Source organism: Eulemur rufifrons, chromosome 2 (genome assembly GCF_041146395.1).
Source record: "Eulemur rufifrons isolate Redbay chromosome 2, OSU_ERuf_1, whole genome shotgun sequence".
Lineage (NCBI taxonomy): Eukaryota > Metazoa > Chordata > Mammalia > Primates > Lemuridae > Eulemur > Eulemur rufifrons.
The window spans coordinates 99,827,900-99,846,634 of NC_090984.1; the positions used below are offsets into that span (position 1 = coordinate 99,827,900).

The 18,735-nt window shown below is 47.3% G+C and overlaps 1 protein-coding gene across 1 annotated transcript in view; it reads right to left on the reverse strand.

Annotated features, from left to right (window-relative positions):
* Nucleotides 1-2,540: 2,540 nt before the first annotated feature.
* ZFYVE1 (zinc finger FYVE-type containing 1) overlaps nt 2,541-18,735 on the reverse strand; it is a 47,435-nt gene continuing 31,240 nt past the window's right edge. Inside the window, exons 5-12 of the mRNA XM_069488468.1 lie at nt 12,826-12,932; nt 10,736-10,844; nt 9,807-9,904; nt 9,597-9,714; nt 7,199-7,369; nt 6,447-6,627; nt 5,755-5,868; nt 2,541-4,182 (exon numbers count right to left, since the gene is read on the reverse strand). Coding sequence (XP_069344569.1) covers nt 3,950-4,182; nt 5,755-5,868; nt 6,447-6,627; nt 7,199-7,369; nt 9,597-9,714; nt 9,807-9,904; nt 10,736-10,844; nt 12,826-12,932 — 1,131 coding nt within the window. The 3' untranslated portion in view covers nt 2,541-3,949. The remainder of the gene's footprint in view (nt 4,183-5,754; nt 5,869-6,446; nt 6,628-7,198; nt 7,370-9,596; nt 9,715-9,806; nt 9,905-10,735; nt 10,845-12,825; nt 12,933-18,735) is intronic.

Here is an 18,735-nt window from a genome sequence, read left to right on the forward strand (position 1 = left end):
CAAAAAAGAACCATGGTGTAGCATGTTGCTTCTGTTTATGAGTTGGGAGATTCTGAAGCTTTTAGTGAAAGACAAGTATTTAATGTTACTGTCCTTTGCCAAGAGAACCTCTTAGGACAGTTGAAATTATTAAAGTTAAGCTCTCTATACACAATAGTAGCAGGTACTTTTTTTTTTTTTTTTGAGACAGAGTCTCACTCCGTTGCCCAGGCTAGAGTGTCGTGACATCAGGCTAGCTCACAGCAACCTCAAACTCCTGGGCTCAAGGGGATCCTCCTGCCTCAGCCTCCCAAGTAGCTGGGACTACAGGCATGCACCACCACACCTGGCTAATTTTTATTTATATATATTTTTAGTTGGCCAGATAATTTCTATTTTTAGTAGAGACCAGGGTCTCGCTCTTGCTCAGGCTGGTCTCGAACTCCTCACCTCGAGCAATCCTCCTGTCTCGGCCTCTCAGAGTGCTAGGGTTACACACATGAGCCACCGCACCCAGCCAATACCTTGATTTTTTAACTTCCCCCTTAAAGAAAAGATACTGACTTTATCTGGAAATGTAAAAGAATTCACAAGCTGTGAAGGAGAAGGAAACCTTGAAGAAGCTCTACAGTGAGATACCAGGGAAGGCTGCACAAGGCAGAGTATACACTCTTCACTTTGGAGTTGTCCTGGCCTCCTGAGCTTCAACTGATTCGCCAGGCCACTCTGGGATTCTGAACCTCTCTGAGCCAATGTCTTCAGCTGTGAAGTGTGAACACAACTGCCTGCCTTCCAGGGTGGGTATGAGAATTAACCATATGTGTGTCTATCTTATAGACTTTTTTAATATTTTATATATAAAGTTCCTAGCATAGTGCCAACATGTAACAGGCACCTACATATCTGTTCTCTTTGCTTTTCCGATTCCCAAATAAGTAAAACCAGCAGAGTTAAACCCAAGGGATGTGTAATGATCCCCCTCGGCCCACTGTTCAGGAGACCCCTTAGCTTTCAGCCACGAGCTAAAATCTCTAGTCACTGCTGTCAGGGATAGATTTAACAACTCCCTCCACCTGTGAGCAAGTCTTTTACACCATAAAGTGATGAAAAGTTTTTATGTTGCACCTCCCCCTAAAGAGGAGGGAGATCTAAACTATGTTATTAAATGTCAGTTTATTAAATAGTGGTTACTCCTAGTTGGGGGGTGGGGGAGGATGGCCATGTTCTGTTTCTTAATCTGGGTGCTGGTTGGTTATGTGGTTTTCAGTTTGAGAAAATTAAACTGAAGTGTAGATGTATCATAGTTCAGTGGGTTTTTTAAGACTTCATCCTGTATTTAGCTGGCTTTCACCCCAAATAGTTGAGGCTGGGATTAGACGCACACAGAGCAGGAAAGAACCTCCCATTAATTGGATACTGGTACACTTCCTTTCCTCCATTAGTCTGACTAGTGTAAGGGAGTTTAGATATTTCTGCCTGATTCCTTTAAAAAGAGCCTTAGACTAGGATAGTGACAAGCTAGAAACGTCACTACCATGGGGCCAGGTGGACTCACACACTCAGGAGTGCCCCAGCGCAACAGAACCACTAGGTCTAATATGGCTGCAACACTTCACCTCTTTTCCCAAACTTTTCCCGCCCTGCCCCACTCACCCAAAAAATTGAGAGAAGATATGGGTGAAAGAGACGGAGGCAGGAAAGAGACACGGGGAGAGAAACTGGGGCAGGGGAGGGACAGAGACCACAGCATCAGTGGCCACAGAGACAGGAAAAGAGTGGATCACTGACACAGGAATTGGACAGACAAGGCAGAAGAAAAGTGTCACATTCAAAGGGAAAAAAATTTTTTTCAGTGCTCCCATAGGTCACTACTAATACCTATTTTAAACCTAGAAATGACAAATCAGGAGTAATACCCAGTCTCTGCCACTGTGAGAGAAGAGTTCCCCCCCCCCATGACCTTGATATGACAGCTACAGAGTCGAACTCAGAGAAGCCAAGCCACGAAACCGCTTCCCGAGCTGCACGCACCCGCCTCGCTGCCCACCGGGGCCAGGCCAGCCCAGCCCAGGCTGTGCTGCGGCTCCCACCCAGCGCTCACCCCCACTGGGGAAGGGCCAAGGAACAGCCACGTACGGGACACCTGTGTGATGAGTGAGCACATGTGGAACCATACAGTCGCTAGAAAAAATCCTGTGACCAGTCGGCTTTCATCTCTTCTAAATAAAGGAATATTCATGACAGTCCGCAAAGTTCTGGTCCCAGTACCAGACTGATCAGGGGCATGCCATCTAAAAGCTGAGGGGGAACAATCTGTTGTCATGAGATTAAAACCCACTCCATATGACAATGGATGTAGTATTTTGCAATGCTTTTTCTTAAAGTTCTTATGTGTCAGAATAAACATTCACAGGAAAATATTACCACCGTAGAAATATGCCTCTTACTTGGCTTCTGCTCTGAGAGCCACCAGCTACTTTCCCATCAACGGGGAAGAAGAGGTGAGCAAGCTCTCCTGATGGAGCTGGAGGAAAGAGCACAGTCCACATTCAGCAGGAAGATTCCTTTATAATGGCAAATTTGATAATACACAGTTCTAGAGTAGGGCCTCAGTCACTGGGCCACAGGAGGTGGTAAGGAGCAGGTCTGAGAAGGACCAACACACTCCAGGGCTCGTGTCACACTGATACGCCAGGAATGACCACCCATGTACCTCCTTGAAGCTCAACCCATCCACCAGTTCAGTTAAGTATGCTTTTAAGTCTTCATTTTTGGCCACTGAAGATAAAATCCACCATGATGACAGGATTTCAGCACAACAGTCTCTTTCCACTCACAATAGATAAGGATGTCCAAGCTCTTGATGAGAAAAGTTTGTTGACTTCTCTTGCAAGGACTGAAAAGAATTTTTAATGATCTGTTGCAATATTTATATATACTTTAAAAAAACAACTAACAGTCCATTCTGTGCTCTGTTTCCCTGGAAGGTTTCTCATGATCACCCCCTCCAATAGCCAGAGAGGTTATGTGACTGGGAACAAAGATTTAAGACACTTTAAGCAATAAAAGTCCTAGTGCGACACTCAGAAGCTGATCATGGGCTCGAGGGGGATGGAGGAGGCAGGAGGGTGGCAGGTGTTTCGATTTAGGAGCAGGGCGCAGCCTTTTAGGAAGGCCTAGAGGGGACAGAAGCGTCAATGAGCAGGAAGCGCTGCCGGGAGGGCCCGTTGCCTTCCTTGCTCTCCCAGGTACGAGGGATGGCAAGGCAGCTGCATTTCTACTTCTCAGGGCCGAAGACCCAACCTCTGACCCTCCACCCACTCCGGTGACCTGCACACTAAGTTGGGTGGTCTCTGACCAAAACAGGCTTAAGCCAAGAACTGGGATTCGACTCCCCGAGGCCCAGGTGAATTACCTTCAGGCTGTTTCAAGCAAAAAGTCCCTGGGAGGCTTAATTCCGGGCAGTTGAGGCAGGAAGGGAAAAGGCAAGGAACGGAGAGGTTTCTGAGGCTTGGGGAGGAACAGCAAGAGGGGACCAGCAACGCAGTGGCTTTGCACCTGGCTCGGCTTTGTGGGGAAGACCTGCTGCCACTGCCACCTTTTCCCTGTGCTGGGGACAGACTGGAAAGTCTTCGCAGCCAGCGGCAGGCTCGATACACTCCAGGTTCCTTTCATATGTATATATGGAGATACATACACACATATATACTTACTCTTAAAATGAAATAAATGCAACGGATTCAGGTTCATTTCCCCTTTGCTATAGTTGCTCGGCCCCTGCCCTGAGGGGTTCACGCCTTCGGGCCTGCCGCCAGGCTCACCCCCACTGAGGGAAAGTGGCCCCAGGATGAGTAGAGGAGAGGACACACACCACAGTAGGTGACCGGGAGGAGGGCCTACCTCGACGAGACTTCAGTTTCTAACCCTGAGAACCTAAGGAATTGTGAAGGACTCGGAGAGGGGACTGGGGTTAAAGGTCACCGGGCTTTTTATTGCAGTTGAAGCAGACTCGGACGGGATGGTCCCAGCCACGAGAGGGGACAGCCCGGCGGTCATGGGAGCACTCGTCACAGAAGCCCTGTCCACAGGCCCGGCAGTGATGCTTGGAGAGCTTGATGCTGAACTCCTTCCTGCAGTTGTGGCAGTGCAGGATCTCGTGGTCAGGCACCCAGTACGCCGGCCTGGCCGCGTCCTTTACGAGACCTATGGCAGAGAAGGAACAATGGTCAGGACACACAAAACCCAATGCCCTGAGTCCCAACTAGCAAGAGGGCATCCTCAGACACTTTCTGGCTTGTAATCCCAACTGCACATAGTCACCAACAGAGACTTTAAAAAATGCAGAGGCCCGGCCTCCGCCCCTTACCATCCGGATCAGAATCTCTGGGCTGGGCCTAGGCCCTGCTGCTGACAGGCGCACAAGCTCTCCAGGTGACCCTGAAGGGCAGCTGCAGCAAGAACCACTGAGGGAACTGTAAGGAAGGCTGGGCTCTGGAGTCAGACACTCAAACCCCAGTTCCACTGAGGACAAGTTAATTAGTAGCTGCAGGATTAAGACAGGTTACTTAACCTCTTGGGTGCTTACTCATCTTTAACATTCCACCTTGAACTGTTGTGAGGATGACAAACAGTGTGTCTAACACACTGGCCTGGGACTTCACACCCAGTGGGTCCTTGGTAAGTGAGCACTTGGTGAGCATAGCTGGAAGGTCATCTGTGCCAAGGGTGGCCCTTCCCTCTCAAGTGCCCAAGGGCAGGTGCAACCTGAGCTTCAAGCCTGGGCACATCCATCCATTCCTACATCCTTGTGTAAAAGCTCATCATCTGCTCATTTTGTGAGCCACAAGGATGAAATCTGGTCCAAGCCACTTTCATCACCACCCACCCAGAAACCTTTGGTGTCTCCTCTGTGATGCACCAAACTGCCCCATGGCTGGCCAACCCTGCCACACACTGGCCGATTTCCCTTCTTCTCCCTCTTCCCATCCTGGCTACAAGAACCCCCCCCACCACCACCCCCTCCCCCGCCACATCCGGAGCTGGGTAGCTATTAATATATTAAATCCTAAATTAATAGCAGTTTGGCTAGTGTGTCGGATTAAAGACAGTCACAAATCTTTGACATGCCTTTTATCTTTGACACTCCTGCCTCCTCCCTTGAATCCAAGCAGGCTCTGTGACCGCAACAGAATACAGGAGACTAGACTACAGAAGCGCCAGTTTACAGGCCCCGGCCTTAAGAGACTGGCAGCTTCGACTTCCTATCTCTTGGACTATGAACTCTTGGAGCCCTGAGCCACCATTTAAGTCCAGCTTCCATTGGAGAGACATGTGAACGGGCCCGGAGAATACATGCAGAGGGCTCTGCGGAGCCCAGCCTTCCAACTGCCCTGCGCCAAGGCACCTGGCACCTAAGTGACATCACCATACACCCTCAAGATTAGCTGCCACCCTGGAATATCAGGTGGTAACTCCAGGCAATGCCATTTGGAGCAGAATCATTAACCTTCCCCACTTCTAGCCCAACAAAGTTCAAGACATCATAAAATGGTGGTTGTTTTAAACCTTTACATTTTAAGGTAGTTTGTTACACGGCACTAGATGGTGTAAGAGAATAAATATGAAACCACTAAGGTACTCAGCAGAAGCAAATGTGAATTTTTTCCTTGTGCCCAATTCAATCTAGGTTGGCAAGACTTTGACAAAATGACAAGGGCACTCCAAAACCCCTCATCCCACATACGCTACACCCAAGAGAAACACTGCCAGGCCCACCTAGTGGTATGTCAATGGCTGTCACCACGGCTCCCAGAGTGTTCTGCACAGCCTCGCCCACCTTCCGAGCAATCAGCGTTCCGCCTTCATCGTCCGCCTGTGCCTCAGTAACATCTGTAGACAACGATAAAAGAAAAGCTGTCACCTCTTAAGTCATTTCCCAAATGTAAAACTCAGCAGGCGATAGCAGAACACTTCTAGATTCTTTTCCCAGGGTACCACTGTGCTATCCTGCAACGATTGCTACAGGTGAGGTCAGCCCAGACCCTGAAATTGGGTGACATCTGTTAGTCTTTTACCTGCAACCTTCTGAAGCTATTTTGTAACTTTTTAAAGTAAGGCAGAAAGGTTCCAGGAGCGTGACCTAGAACCCCAGTCTAAGCCATCTCTGGTAAACACTGCAGCCTTTTCAGAAATCAGCTGCTAGGTGTGTATTCCCTTCTTGCAGAAGCACTTCTGCAGCTTAGAGAGCAGAACAGGTTCAAACACACCCCCCTAAGGAATAGCATCCCCAAGACTCTGCTAACGAAGAGTTTAGAGGACGATTGGCCAAGACCAGACGAGCAACTGTTCTCAGAAGAGTGCTGTGGTTAGAAACAGGGTGGGGCACGTGGGGGTCCGGTTCCCAACACCCAGTGCCAAGGAGGGAAGTTCTCCCCCTACGTGTTTGCAGCAGCCGGGCCCCACATTACCTAACTGGACATTCCTGGCTTCGTAACAGTTGTCACACACCCGCACGGGCGCAGGGCCCCAGCCCCGCTCGGGCACTGGCCGAGTCTTGGATGAACAGCTGTCACAGAAGCCCTCCCCACAGGCCCGGCAGTGATGCTTAGTGTCGTTATCTTTAAAAGACGTCGCGCACTTGTTGCAGCTCTGTTCCAAACCCAAAACAAAACAGAGAAGCAGGTATGGTATGTGTCTGCTCAGCTGGGGAAGTCAACAAGACCCGGGGAAAAACTAGAAACTGAAGGAGGCAGGTTTCAGCTCGGTAAGGACAAAACCTTGCTAGCAGTAAGAGTTATCTGAGAGTGGAAAGGAAGCCTGGTAAGGAGCGAGTTTCCAGTCACAAAGTGTTTGGGCTGAAGCCAGGGGTCCCTTGCTGTAGGTGCTGTAGACATTTACGTATCAGGCGGAGGATGGCCCCTTTCCCTCCAGACTCTGTATCTGCAACCTCAGACATCTGAGCAGAATTAACTGGCCCTTGCAGGTAAGGAAGCGAAAACCCACCACAAAGGAAATATCTGCAGAACACCAGAAAGGGAAATCAGTGGGCAAAGAGAAAACTGGCTGCCTCAACAAACCCTACCCTTCCCAGTACTGCTGGAGCCAATTTTCCTGGGAGAAAACGTTTGTGCCTCCCTCACAGAGCAAGCTGAGCACGGGGAAAGCAGCCTAAGCAGGACGGGATGTGCCGGGGCCGCGGGGGCAGCCTGCCACTCCATACCAGGATCTGGGAGTTGGGTCTCCAGTAGGCAGGGGCGATCTGGTCTGTCAGCCAGGAAGTCACGGCCTTGGTGGGCCCCAGGCTAAGCTCGGACACTGACTGAGCCATGAAGCTCATCCCGTCCAGCAGGCGCTGGGCAGCGTTGTTGTTGTCCTTCAGAAATCCATCGGTCTGAAATGAAAATGCAGGCTCCCATCATGCTCTGGGAAGGGGGTAAAAGGAAGGAAGGAGAGTGGTCTCTGGTGAGTTGCACACTCACCACGGCCAGCTCAGAACCATAAACTCCCTGGCTCACATACAGGTGAGACTGACAGTACGTAAAAATAAAATTTAAAAATGTAATAAAAAAAGACAGACAAACTCCCTGGCAGGGCAGAATAGAAACAGTAGGGATCTCTCTGGCATTATTCCCTGCAAGGACCATGAGACTTGTGCAGCTGTTCAATTCAGGACTCGCTTTGCCCAGAGGACACAGGAGACAACACCGCGCCAGGAAGCCGCCTCAGTCAGGAGCCCTTCCCCCTGTTCCTCTAATACCTGTAGATCTCTAGGAATCCTATTTCTGTGTGTAAGTGCAACATCTATTTATGTATCTGACTCCTTATTAAACTGTGAACTCTGAGAATAATGTATCTCCTTCCATTTTTGTATTTTTGTAAAGTATCTAAGCTCAATTCTGAGCACATAGTACTCAACACAAACTATGCTGAAATAATGAGTGAGTGAATGAATGAGCCAAGAAACAGACGGGGAGGCGCCTGTATTCTCCTAATCCCAAGGACTATGAGGAATGCAGCAGCCTAAGAGTAAACTACTATATTACTGTTTTCCTGGAATATTGTATATCCAAGAACTATCTCAGCACTTATAATTCACCACTTATAAACTACCTCACCACTTATACTTTCTCACTTTAAAGTTATCCTGGCAAGGGTGGGGGACCTGTGGCCTCAAAGGCCACATGTGGCCCTCTGGATCCCCAAGTGTGGCCCCTCGACCACATCCAAACTTCACAGAACAAATCCCCTTATTAAAAAGATTGGTTCTGCAAAGTTTGGATTTGGTCAAAAGGCCACATTCAAGGATCTAGGAGGCCACATGTGGCCCCAAGGCTGCAGGTTCCCCACCCAAATAACAGTGCTCTAATACATAATGAAAGCTCCATATCACTGCCTTGTAAACAGATTTGTTTTTCTGACATCCAGAATTCAAAAGCCAAATTAAAAACAGTGATTAAGGGTTTACAGTAACCCCACTGCTTAGAACATACTTCAAAGAAAATTTCCCAAAACAAGGAAGTGCTTTTCTGACCAGGTACATGGCTCATGCCAGTAATCCTAGCACTCAGGAAGGCTGAGGCAGGAGGATTGCCCGAGCCCAGGAGTTTGAGGTTGCAGTGAGCTACGATGACGCCACTACACTCTACCCAGGGCAACTGAACAAGATTCTGTCTCAAAAAGAAAAAAAAAAGAAAGAAAGAAAAAAAAAAAAAGAAAGTGGTTTTCTCACATGAAGATGGTCACTATAGCATTTTCTTTGTTTTTGTTTTGTTTTTTTGTTTTGTTTTGTTTTGAGACAGAGTCTCCCTTTTTTGCCCGGGCTAGAGTGAGTGCCGTGGTGTCAGCCTAGCTCACAGCAACCCCAAACTCCTGGGCTCAAGCGATCCTACTGCCTCAGCCTCCCGAGTAGCTGGGACTACAGGCATGCGCTACCATGCCCGGCTAATTTTTTCTATATATATTTTAGTTGGCCAGATAATTTCTTTCTATTTTTAGTAGAGATGGGGTCTCGCTCTTGCTCAGGCTGGTCTCGAACTCCTGACCTTGAACGATCCACCCGCCTCAGCCTCCCAGAGTGCTAGGATTACAGGCCTGAGCCACCGTGCCCGGCCTATAGCATTTTCTTTGGCAAGAAAAAATCGTGAACAGCATAAATGTCCAAAAAGAGAATGGGGAGTCACACCATACCACTGGACAAAATATTACAGTGACCACAAATGAGAATCATGAAAAGTAGCAGCAGTGTGGAAATAAAAACTAAATAAAATAGTGTTATGAGAAAAGACAAGGAAAATGGCATGTAAATTATAACTGCAACTATAAATCACATGGATATAGAAAATGAATGAGGAGAACTTGAATAAATGAAGTTTTATTTGCCAAAGGAGAACTATAGGGTCATTTTTAGTTTATTTTATTTACAGTTGTGCTCCTAATATTTATGCAAGAAAGAAAAACAATTAAAGGTCTTGAATAAGAAAGGTTCTCCAGATCCTGTCTTTCTAAACCACCAATATCTTGAAATTCACGATTAACCTTAATTCTAACAACTTCCACTTTCCCACACACGTATATAACCAAGTGATACACGAGAAAGAAAGCGAATCAAAGGTTCTTACCCCGGGCCACACGTGCACGATCTCCGTCCGCACCACCGTATCCACGGGATCTTGGTTCCCATACCAGTACTGCCGACTGCGATAGACCACGCCACAGTTAGGACACTCAATCACGTACCTAACAAGGGAGGCAAATAAACACCGTTACCCGGCCAGGTGCCTGGGGAGACAGATGCACCAAACACCTTTAGCTGTGTCGTTTCAACTCACCCAGACCAGGCATACTTTGCGAGACCCATCCAGGGAGAGTCGGTGGAAGCAGATGTTTTGGGCACTACGCTGACTTCCTTGCCCCTCTCGTAGCAGGCCTGAAACACAGAGCGCTCCGCCAGCTCATTTTATTTCCACCACACCCCGCGGCCTCGTCACACCCCCAGCCACCCCAACTCCCCACAAACCATACCAGCTGAGGGTTCCAGACCCTGAGTTTAGCACCTCAGAAGGTTCATTGCTCTAAAGAAACCAGTGCCCTGAATGATAATGAATTGAGTGTGTACCCCTCCCAGGCCCAAACACTGAGCTTTAAATTACAGACCTGTCACAGACAGGAAAAAAAAAAAAAAATCAATCAACACTAGTTTCCTGAAGAACGTTTCTGCTCTTCAGAAGAATGAATGGGGGGCTCACGCCTGTAATCCTAGCAATTTGGGAGGCCAAGGTGGGAGAATCACTTGAGGTTGGGAGTTCGAGACCCCGTCTCTACGAAAAACAAAAAACAAAAAATTAGCCAAGCACGGTGGTGCAGGCCTGTAGTCCCAGCTACTTGGGAGGCTGAGGCAAAATGATCGCTTTGAGTTTGAGGTTGCCGTGAGCTAGGCTGACGCCACAGCACTCTAGCCCAGGCAACAGAGCGAGACTCTGTCTCAAAAAAAAAGTCAGTGTATATGGTGTATATGACCCCGTACATACAAGCTCAACAGAATGAGGAGGAAAATAAGCCTAAAATAAACGAAGGGGGCCCCAGCAATGAAGACATGTGAGTTCTTTTGGCTAGAGCTGGAGAGAAGTTTCAGAGATACTCAATTTGAATATTAAACACTTTGGGATGCAGCAAAGAGCAGCCCCAAGACAGCCCTGCCGAAAGGAGAATGTTGCCAGCAAGTCAGCTGCTGGGGCAGAGAGAAGCTCGGAGGACTCACCTTGCAGGTGTAGACGCGGTTGTCATACTGGTGGGAGTATCTGCAGCGGCTCTTGGCTTCGTGCGGCACTCCTTCCTTCCCATGATTCATGCTGTTCTTACATCCAACCCTGAGTGAAGCCCAAAAACTGACAATGAGTTGGCTAAAGGAGCCAATACCACTTACACAGAACAGTGTGACCCTAAGCCTGGCTCAGGGCCAAAACCAGACCCTTAACTGGGTCTCAGATGCTGAGCACAGAAAGGGGGCTCTTGCAATCAACAGCACTGCGGAGGTACAGCAACTGTTACTACCCTTGTATGAGGGCAAACAAAAAATCTCTTCTTGGAAAACTCCCTATCCCCTCAGCAGGAGTGGAGGGGCCAAAAGATACTAACTTGACCAGAGATGAAACCTGAATGGCTCTCAGAAAACTCAAAAATCCAAACAAGATGATATGGAAAGTTTAGCCAGAACAGGCTGCCAAGATGCAAAACAAAAACCAACTCCCAAAATTTGGCAATGCATTAAGGGAAGGCTTAAACTGAACGAGAAAACCTTCCAAATGAACAGTAAGCTCTGTCATCCTGACAATGCAAAAACAGAGATCAGGACTTTAGACTTTCACTATGATAAAAGGGAAAATTCTGGAAATCCTGGCAAGGCTCAGAATGGAAAAGCAATGATCTAACAGGGCTTGAGCCTCTCACGCTGGGCTCATGGAGCGAGCAAAAAGGAAGGTAAACCACACTGGCAACTAACACCCCTCTCCCCTTTTCAAGCTCAACTCGCCAAGATAATCCTTAGTTCTACCTGGCCCAGGCTGTATAATCCAAGAACCAAGTTCTTTTAACCAAGGTCAGAGGTGGCTCAGTACCTAGCAGGTGGCCTGCAGGGTTCAGGGCAAAAAGGCCATTCATAACAGAAGCAGGCTCAGGTCTCCTCCGGTAGAAGGGCTAGAGTAGAGGACACGGGCAGTGGTCCTGATAGGAGTAAAGACAATTTGGTGGTGACCGGGGGGGGGGGGGGGGGGGGGGGGGGGAGGGCGTGTCTACAGGACCCGGAGACTACAATCTGACCTTGATGCGCTGCATTTAAATCACCTGGGGCCCATCAGACAAGTCACCAGGCTGGGACTTAATAGCCTTCAAAAGCTCACGCTAATCCAATGATTGTCAAAGCGTGGTCTCAATAACCAACAGTGGCAGCACCGGGGAATTTATCAAAAAAATAAAAACTCTCAGGCCCTACTGAATCAGAAACCTCGGGGGCAGGGCCCAACAATCTGTTTTCAGACACCCTTTCAGTCTTCCCATGCAGGCTACAATGTGAGATTCTGCTCTAGTCCGTGTGTGGCAAAGTGGGGTGCGTAGACCAGCGGCACGGCATTGCTAGAAATGCAGACTCCCGGGCCTCATTCAGACCTGCTGATTCAGAATCTGCATTTTCCCAAAGTCTCAAGGGGACGCACGTGCAGAAGAGTTTGCAAGGCACTGCCCTGACTCAACGTTCTCCACTCAGGCCACACACCAAAATCACCTGGGCAGCCTTTTACACACACTGATGCTGAGGCTCTACCCATGATCCACTAAATGAGAATCTCCAGAATGAGGTCCCAGACTCAATCATTTTGAATTTTCCCTGGAAAATTCTAACATGCTCTAAGTATCTGTTCTCACAGTGAAACGAATCACAAGGGGGGCACTCAAATATGAGTTGAATAAATGGAATGCTAGGAGTAAATGACCAACAGCTGCAGTAGAAGAAACACAGAAAAGCAGGTGAGCCCAAGTCAAAATCTACAGCCACAAAAACTGCCTAAACCAGAAGCCAGTCAATTTCACATCTACACCAGCTGGAATGTTCAGGGGATTCTTCATGGCCACGTGTTCTTGAAGCCCTTGCTACCTCAAAGTGTGGTTTCCAGATGACCAGGATCTTACAGGAACCTGCTGGGAATGCACCATCTCGGGCCTCACCCCGGATGATCGAAACCATACCGTGTCATTTAACCAGACCCAGGTGATCTGCGTGCTCACTGGCGTTGGAGAAGCACCACTCTAAGCCCCGACTCCTACGGCGGGGGCCAGGGGAGGGCTGGCCTCACTTACCCACAGCTGAGGCACACGGAGGAGCAGGTGAAGTACTCATCTGGAAAAAAGGAGCTGTGCGCCATCTGGTCATCAGGGATCTCACCGCTGAAGCGGTCGCTCAAGGCCTGCCGAGGAGGAAGGCGACACATGTTGGCACTCAGCAGAGAGCCCTGTGCTTTGGCCCTTCTGCGATTTGCCTTTCTAAGATGGCCTCGCTGCATATTTCTTACAGGCATCACAGCCGGAGGGGGAACCCAACAACTTCTCTTCATTACCCTTGACCTTCCTGGCCCAACTCACACGAATCCTCCCCACAGGAAACCTCCGAAAGAACCGGCCGGCCCATTTCCCAAGGGGTCAAGAGAAAGCAAAGTCACTTTCTCTCCTAATTGCCTTGGGGGTTACAAACACCTCACAGACTCAGTCTTTCATTCCAGCCCATCACAGATACTGACTAATGCCCACTTCACCTTTGGGAAGCTGGGGCCAAGAAACCGAGAGGGTGGCTCCCCTTTAAGTCAGGGGCAGAGCCCTCAAGTAAGCTGGGAGTTTCCTTGGCTTCGATCCAGGTTCTAACCACAGGCACTGGAGCTTACTAGGCCACAGAACTCACTCAACACAGAAAAAAAAAAAAAAAGGCATCATCCAAAAAACAAGTGAGAATTATTAGTGTTTGGCAGCCGTTTCTCAACTCTACTAACCTAGAAGGCAGCAAACGGCCTAAATAAATACCAAGAAAGAAAGAAAAAGTATTTGCAAAGCAAACCAAAAATTTCATGTTGAGAGGTAGCTTGCATTTCTAATCATGTTTTCCCTCATTACTTTACATTGAAAGTATTCTTCAGGCTGATCACAGAAAAGGGCTTTCCGGGCTTTAACAACCATTAAATACAAGCTTCTACCTTTCAGTCTCCCAGCGTGAGGCAGCCAGGCACTATTCAGGGAAAGAGAAGGGAAAGTAGCCTAAGCAAAAGGACAAGATGTTACTTCCTTTAGCAAAAAGGCATAAGAAATTTTAAGATGAGATTTGGGAAAAGGACAGGTTAGGTTCTCGAGCTCTGAAGAGAGCGTCACTGAACGAGAGCTGCTTATTTAAGGTCCCTGTTCCTATTTTCAATTCAGTCTTAACACCTGGAGTTGCAACTGCAAGTGCCTATCGGGGCACGTGGTATCAATGAAGACTCAGGTCAGGTGTGAGGCAAGGGCAGCGGCAAGGAGGATGTTAAACTGAGGGTGCACAGCTCACCCGAGGGCATTCAAATTCAGATTCTGCAGGGACAACGTGCAGGACCACAAAACACCATCTGTCGGCGGCTGACCAAGTGGCTATCCTCACCTTAGACTAACAAAAATACAGTGTGACAAATAATAACGGATATAAGTCCTGCCCTTCTCGGGGGTAATTTTGTAAACCGTAACTTAATGAAAAAAATGAAGATTTTGAGAGCATATGAATGAAAATATGTATGAATATTAACAGAATAAGTGAGAAGCAGGGCAAGTGGAATCACTCTTCAGCCTACACACCATTCTCTCTCCTCCTTTGAAATGTGACCAACCTTGTTTTTTTGTTTCCCTCTTCCTAGGAAGCCTTCCCAACCACCACATCACTCTCTGCCTTCTCTGTTGTACTCAACACCTGAACTAGGAATTGAGTGATTAGGCAACGATGCAAAGCTATGGGCCTGTTGTATTTTACCTCCCAGACTGCATCTAAACAGTCTGAAAAATGTCTCCTACCTTTGTATCTCCTCCTTCAACGCCAGCAAAGATCCCAACAGGTAGTCAACTAGAACCTCTGGGGGGAAGTGCCCCAGCGCCAACCCCACATTCACATCCCAACCCTGGCCTCCTCTCCTGGCCCTGGCCTTGCCCTGGGCTTCATCCCATCCCCACCGGCCCTCTCAAATTTAAGGGTAACTGCTCCCTAACTGGCCAGATTATTGATAACTCTTACGGCTGTGTTTCTCAAACAGGTGTGTGCATAACACTCCTGCTATCCCTGGACAGCAAATAGAGCATTATCTTCCTAATGCATCAACTCACTGAAAGATGTGGAGAGGAAGGCCACTCACGCCTGTAATCCTAGCACTCTGGGAGGCCGAGGCGGGAGGATCTCTCGACGTCAGGAGATCAAGACCACCCTGAGCAAGAGTGAGACCCACATCTCTACTAAAAATAGAAAAAATTAGCCGGGTGTGGTAAGTGACTGACACCACGGCACAAAAAAAAATAAATAAAAAATAAAATGGGGGAGGAAGTTATCTTTATATAAAAACCAAACATGGATATAGTATGAAACTAAACAGAAAATCTGCATAAATAGAACATGAGACCTCCAAAGTAATTTCGGCGTGTAGTTGGCAGCTTTGCACACTCCGTGCCTCTATTTCCTTGTCTATAAAATGGGAATCCCAGTAGTACCTTCCTCAATAGGTTTCTTCACAGATAACACTGCGAAGATCAAATGAGGTCATCCATGTGGAGCACTTGACATAGACTGGGCACTCAGAAAATGTTATTAATAAACATTTTTGTTGTTTTTAATGCTGAGGATTACTCTACATTCTTCAGTAGGCACTCGTACTAGTTAATCCACGTAACGTACGGGATGTAAGAACCTCCTTTCCATGATAGCTCACTGGTCTCCATGGATAACTGCATTTGCGGGGGGAATATTTAGCTGCAAAGAGATGTTCAAATATCTAATGAGGTGATAGAGAAAGTAAGAAAAAAAGAGGAGATAGCTAAAGAATATAGAAATTAGAAATTTAGAAGCCACTACAGAAGGTATGGGGACTTTTTTTTTTTTTTTTTCAAAGAGACAGGGTCTTGCTCTGTCACCCAGGCTGGAGTGCAGTGGCATGATCATAGCTCACTGCAGCCTCAAACTCTGGGGCTCAAGCAATCCTCCTGCCCCAGCCTCTCAAGTAGCTGGGACTGTAGGCATGAGACAGCACACCTGGTTACATTTTTTTCATTTTTTGTAGACATGGGATCTCACTATGTTGCCCAGGCTAGTCTCAAATTCTTAGCCTCAAGAGATCCTCCCTCATCACTGGAATTACAGGTTTGAGTACCGCAAAGCTTGGCATAAAACAATCTGCAGCCTGATCTCCCACAGTGCTTATGCCCACAGACCCACCATCATCCCCGGCCACAGACAAATTCACTATTAGCTTATGCTGTCCAATGCAACAGTAACCTCTTATGACATCAGAAAAAGAACTCCCAGACAAACCAGCCTTGACAATTCAGATGGTGCTCTACCCACCCTCTCACGTGCTGCATAAGAGAAAAAGCACCTCACTTCTTTCACAAGTCACAAGCTGATAGTAATGACTCAAACCATGACAAGCTTCAGGAGGGCTTACAAGAATCAAGACTATGGGAATATAACAGTAACTGCTAACAAGCAAACTCAATGTTAGTGTGTTTTAGATACAAGGGTAGAGAGGAACTGTCCTCCTTTCGCTATAACGTGAATTTTCTTTTCCAGTTCTTTACCTACTACCTGATCCATATATTAATACCTAGCTGTTTCAAAAGTTTCAAACCTCACATCATTCCATGGTTTCTTGGGCTCTCCTCCTCCTGGGGTCCCAAAGCTGGAAGAGGAGGACCAGGAAGGGCCTCTCCTGAGAAAGCTTGGGAAAGCATTTGAGGCAAGTCTGGAAAAGGTTGCCTGGAGACCAGATGATCTTGAACTTCAGTTGCTTTGACAACAGTGTGGCTCCTTCTATTGTGCCTAAAGGGTTAGCCCCAGTCATCAAGGGCTAGCTGTGACTTCCCTGATTCAAAATAGACACTCTTCTATAATCTAATCAAAGATGCCACCCCCACAAAACACAATAACGTTATAAATACTTAACAGATGCTTCCTGATGTGATGAAATTGGAAAGTCAGTTTTTACATTTAGAGATCAGAAGCTAAAGGATTACATAAAACCTATACAAATTCAACTTTAAAATGGTTCTCCCAGGAGTCCACTTGCTCAAGGCTTCTTGGGCGTGGCTCCAGGTAAAAGAGAATAAAAAAATAAAAGAAAATAAATAAAATGGTTCTCCCAATTACTAAGAATTTTAAGTATAGACAACCATAGTTAATTCAATATTCAACTCCTTTATTTAATATTAATTCTGTTATTCAGTAGGGACCTTAGCGTCTCTTTTTTTTTTTTTTTGAGACAGAGTCTCACTTTGTTGCCCGGGCTAGAGTGAGTGCTGTGGCGTCAGCCTAGCTCACAGCAACCTCAAACTCCTGGGCTTAAGCGATCCTCCTGCCTCAGCCTCCCGAGTAGCTGGGACTACAGACATGCACCACCATGCCCGGCTAATTTTTTTCTCTATATATTTTTAGTTGGCCATATAATTTCTTTCTATTTTTAGTAGAGACGGGGCCTCGCTCTTGCTCAGGCTGGTCTCGAACTCCTGACCTCGAGCGATCCACCTGCCTCGGCCTCCCAGAGTGCTAGGATTACAGGCGTGAGCCACCGCGCCCAGCCATTAGCGTCTCTTTAAACAGATTTACCTGCTCAGTGAGGGTATGCTCTGCTTGTAGGTTATGTGGGCTGTTGCTACTGTGGATGCTGAGCAAAGGAGTGAATGGTACAGAAGTGAGAAATAACCCAGCTAGAAAAGAGGGGAGTGGGGCCTGGGAGCCTGGACCACAGGGTGGCTGAATGGCAGGGAAAGTGATCCTGTCAGCAGGGTGAGTAGGAAACTACTACCAGGCATATATGGGCAAGCCACTAGGGCGGAAAGTGGCTGCAGATCTCTCTCTCTCCAAACTCTTCATTCCTTCTCATTAATCATATTTCCAAATCCACATTTCCTGGTCAATAATGAATGTGAAAAGTAGTGCTTGTGCTCCTTCTGAATCCAATAGTGCTGCATCAATCAGGTGGAGCCTCATAAATAAGATATAGCTAATAACTTTTTTAAAGTATACTAATGGCATTAGAAAGAATGAGACATGTATTATGGACTAATACAGAATGATAACCATATACTTATTATGCACTTATGTAGCACTGAAAATTTCTGGAGGCTTATGCAAGAAAGTATTGTTACCTCTACAGAGTGAGAAGTAGGGAGGTGAGAAGGAAAAGGGACTTAACTCATGGCTCACACATTTTCTGTAATACTTGAATTATCAAGAACATGCATTGCTTTTGTAATTTTTTTAAATGACATCTCTTTTTTACCTTTAAGAGACGGGTTCTCACCCTGTCACCCAGACTGGAGTACAGTGGAACAATCACAGCTCACTACAACCTCAAACTCCTGGGCTCAAGCCATCCTCCTGCCCCAGCCTCCCAAGTAGCTGGGACTATAGGTGTGCCCCACTGTGCCCAGCTAATTTTATTTGTTTTGTAGAGACACGGTCTCACTATGTTGCCCAGGCTAGTCTTGAACTCCTGGCCTCAAGTGATCCTCCCACCTCACAACTTATGGGAATGTCCTTTCTAAAGGCAACTGGAAATATGGATCAGGAACCTTTAAAAATGGTCACATCCTCTGACCTCTTTAGAAGTGGAATAACTAGTGAGAAGGAATATAGCATACGGTTAAAAGCTCCTGGGAGTGCTCGGCCGGGTGCGGTGGCTCACGCCTGTAATCCTAGCACTCTGGGAGGCCGAGACAGGAGGATCACTCGAGGTCAGGAGTTCGAGACCAGCCTGAGCAAGAGCAAGACCTCGTCTCTACTAAAAATAAAAAGAAATTACCTGGACAACTAAAAATATATATAGAAAAAATTAGCCGGGCATGGTGGCGCATGCCTGTAGTCCAAGAGACTCTGGAGGCTGAGGCAGGAGGATTGCTTGAGCCCAGGAGTTTGAGGTTGCTGTGAGCTAGGCTGACGCCAGGGCACTCTAGCCCAGGGAAAGAGTGAGACTCTGTCTCAAGAAAAAAGAAAAAGCTCTT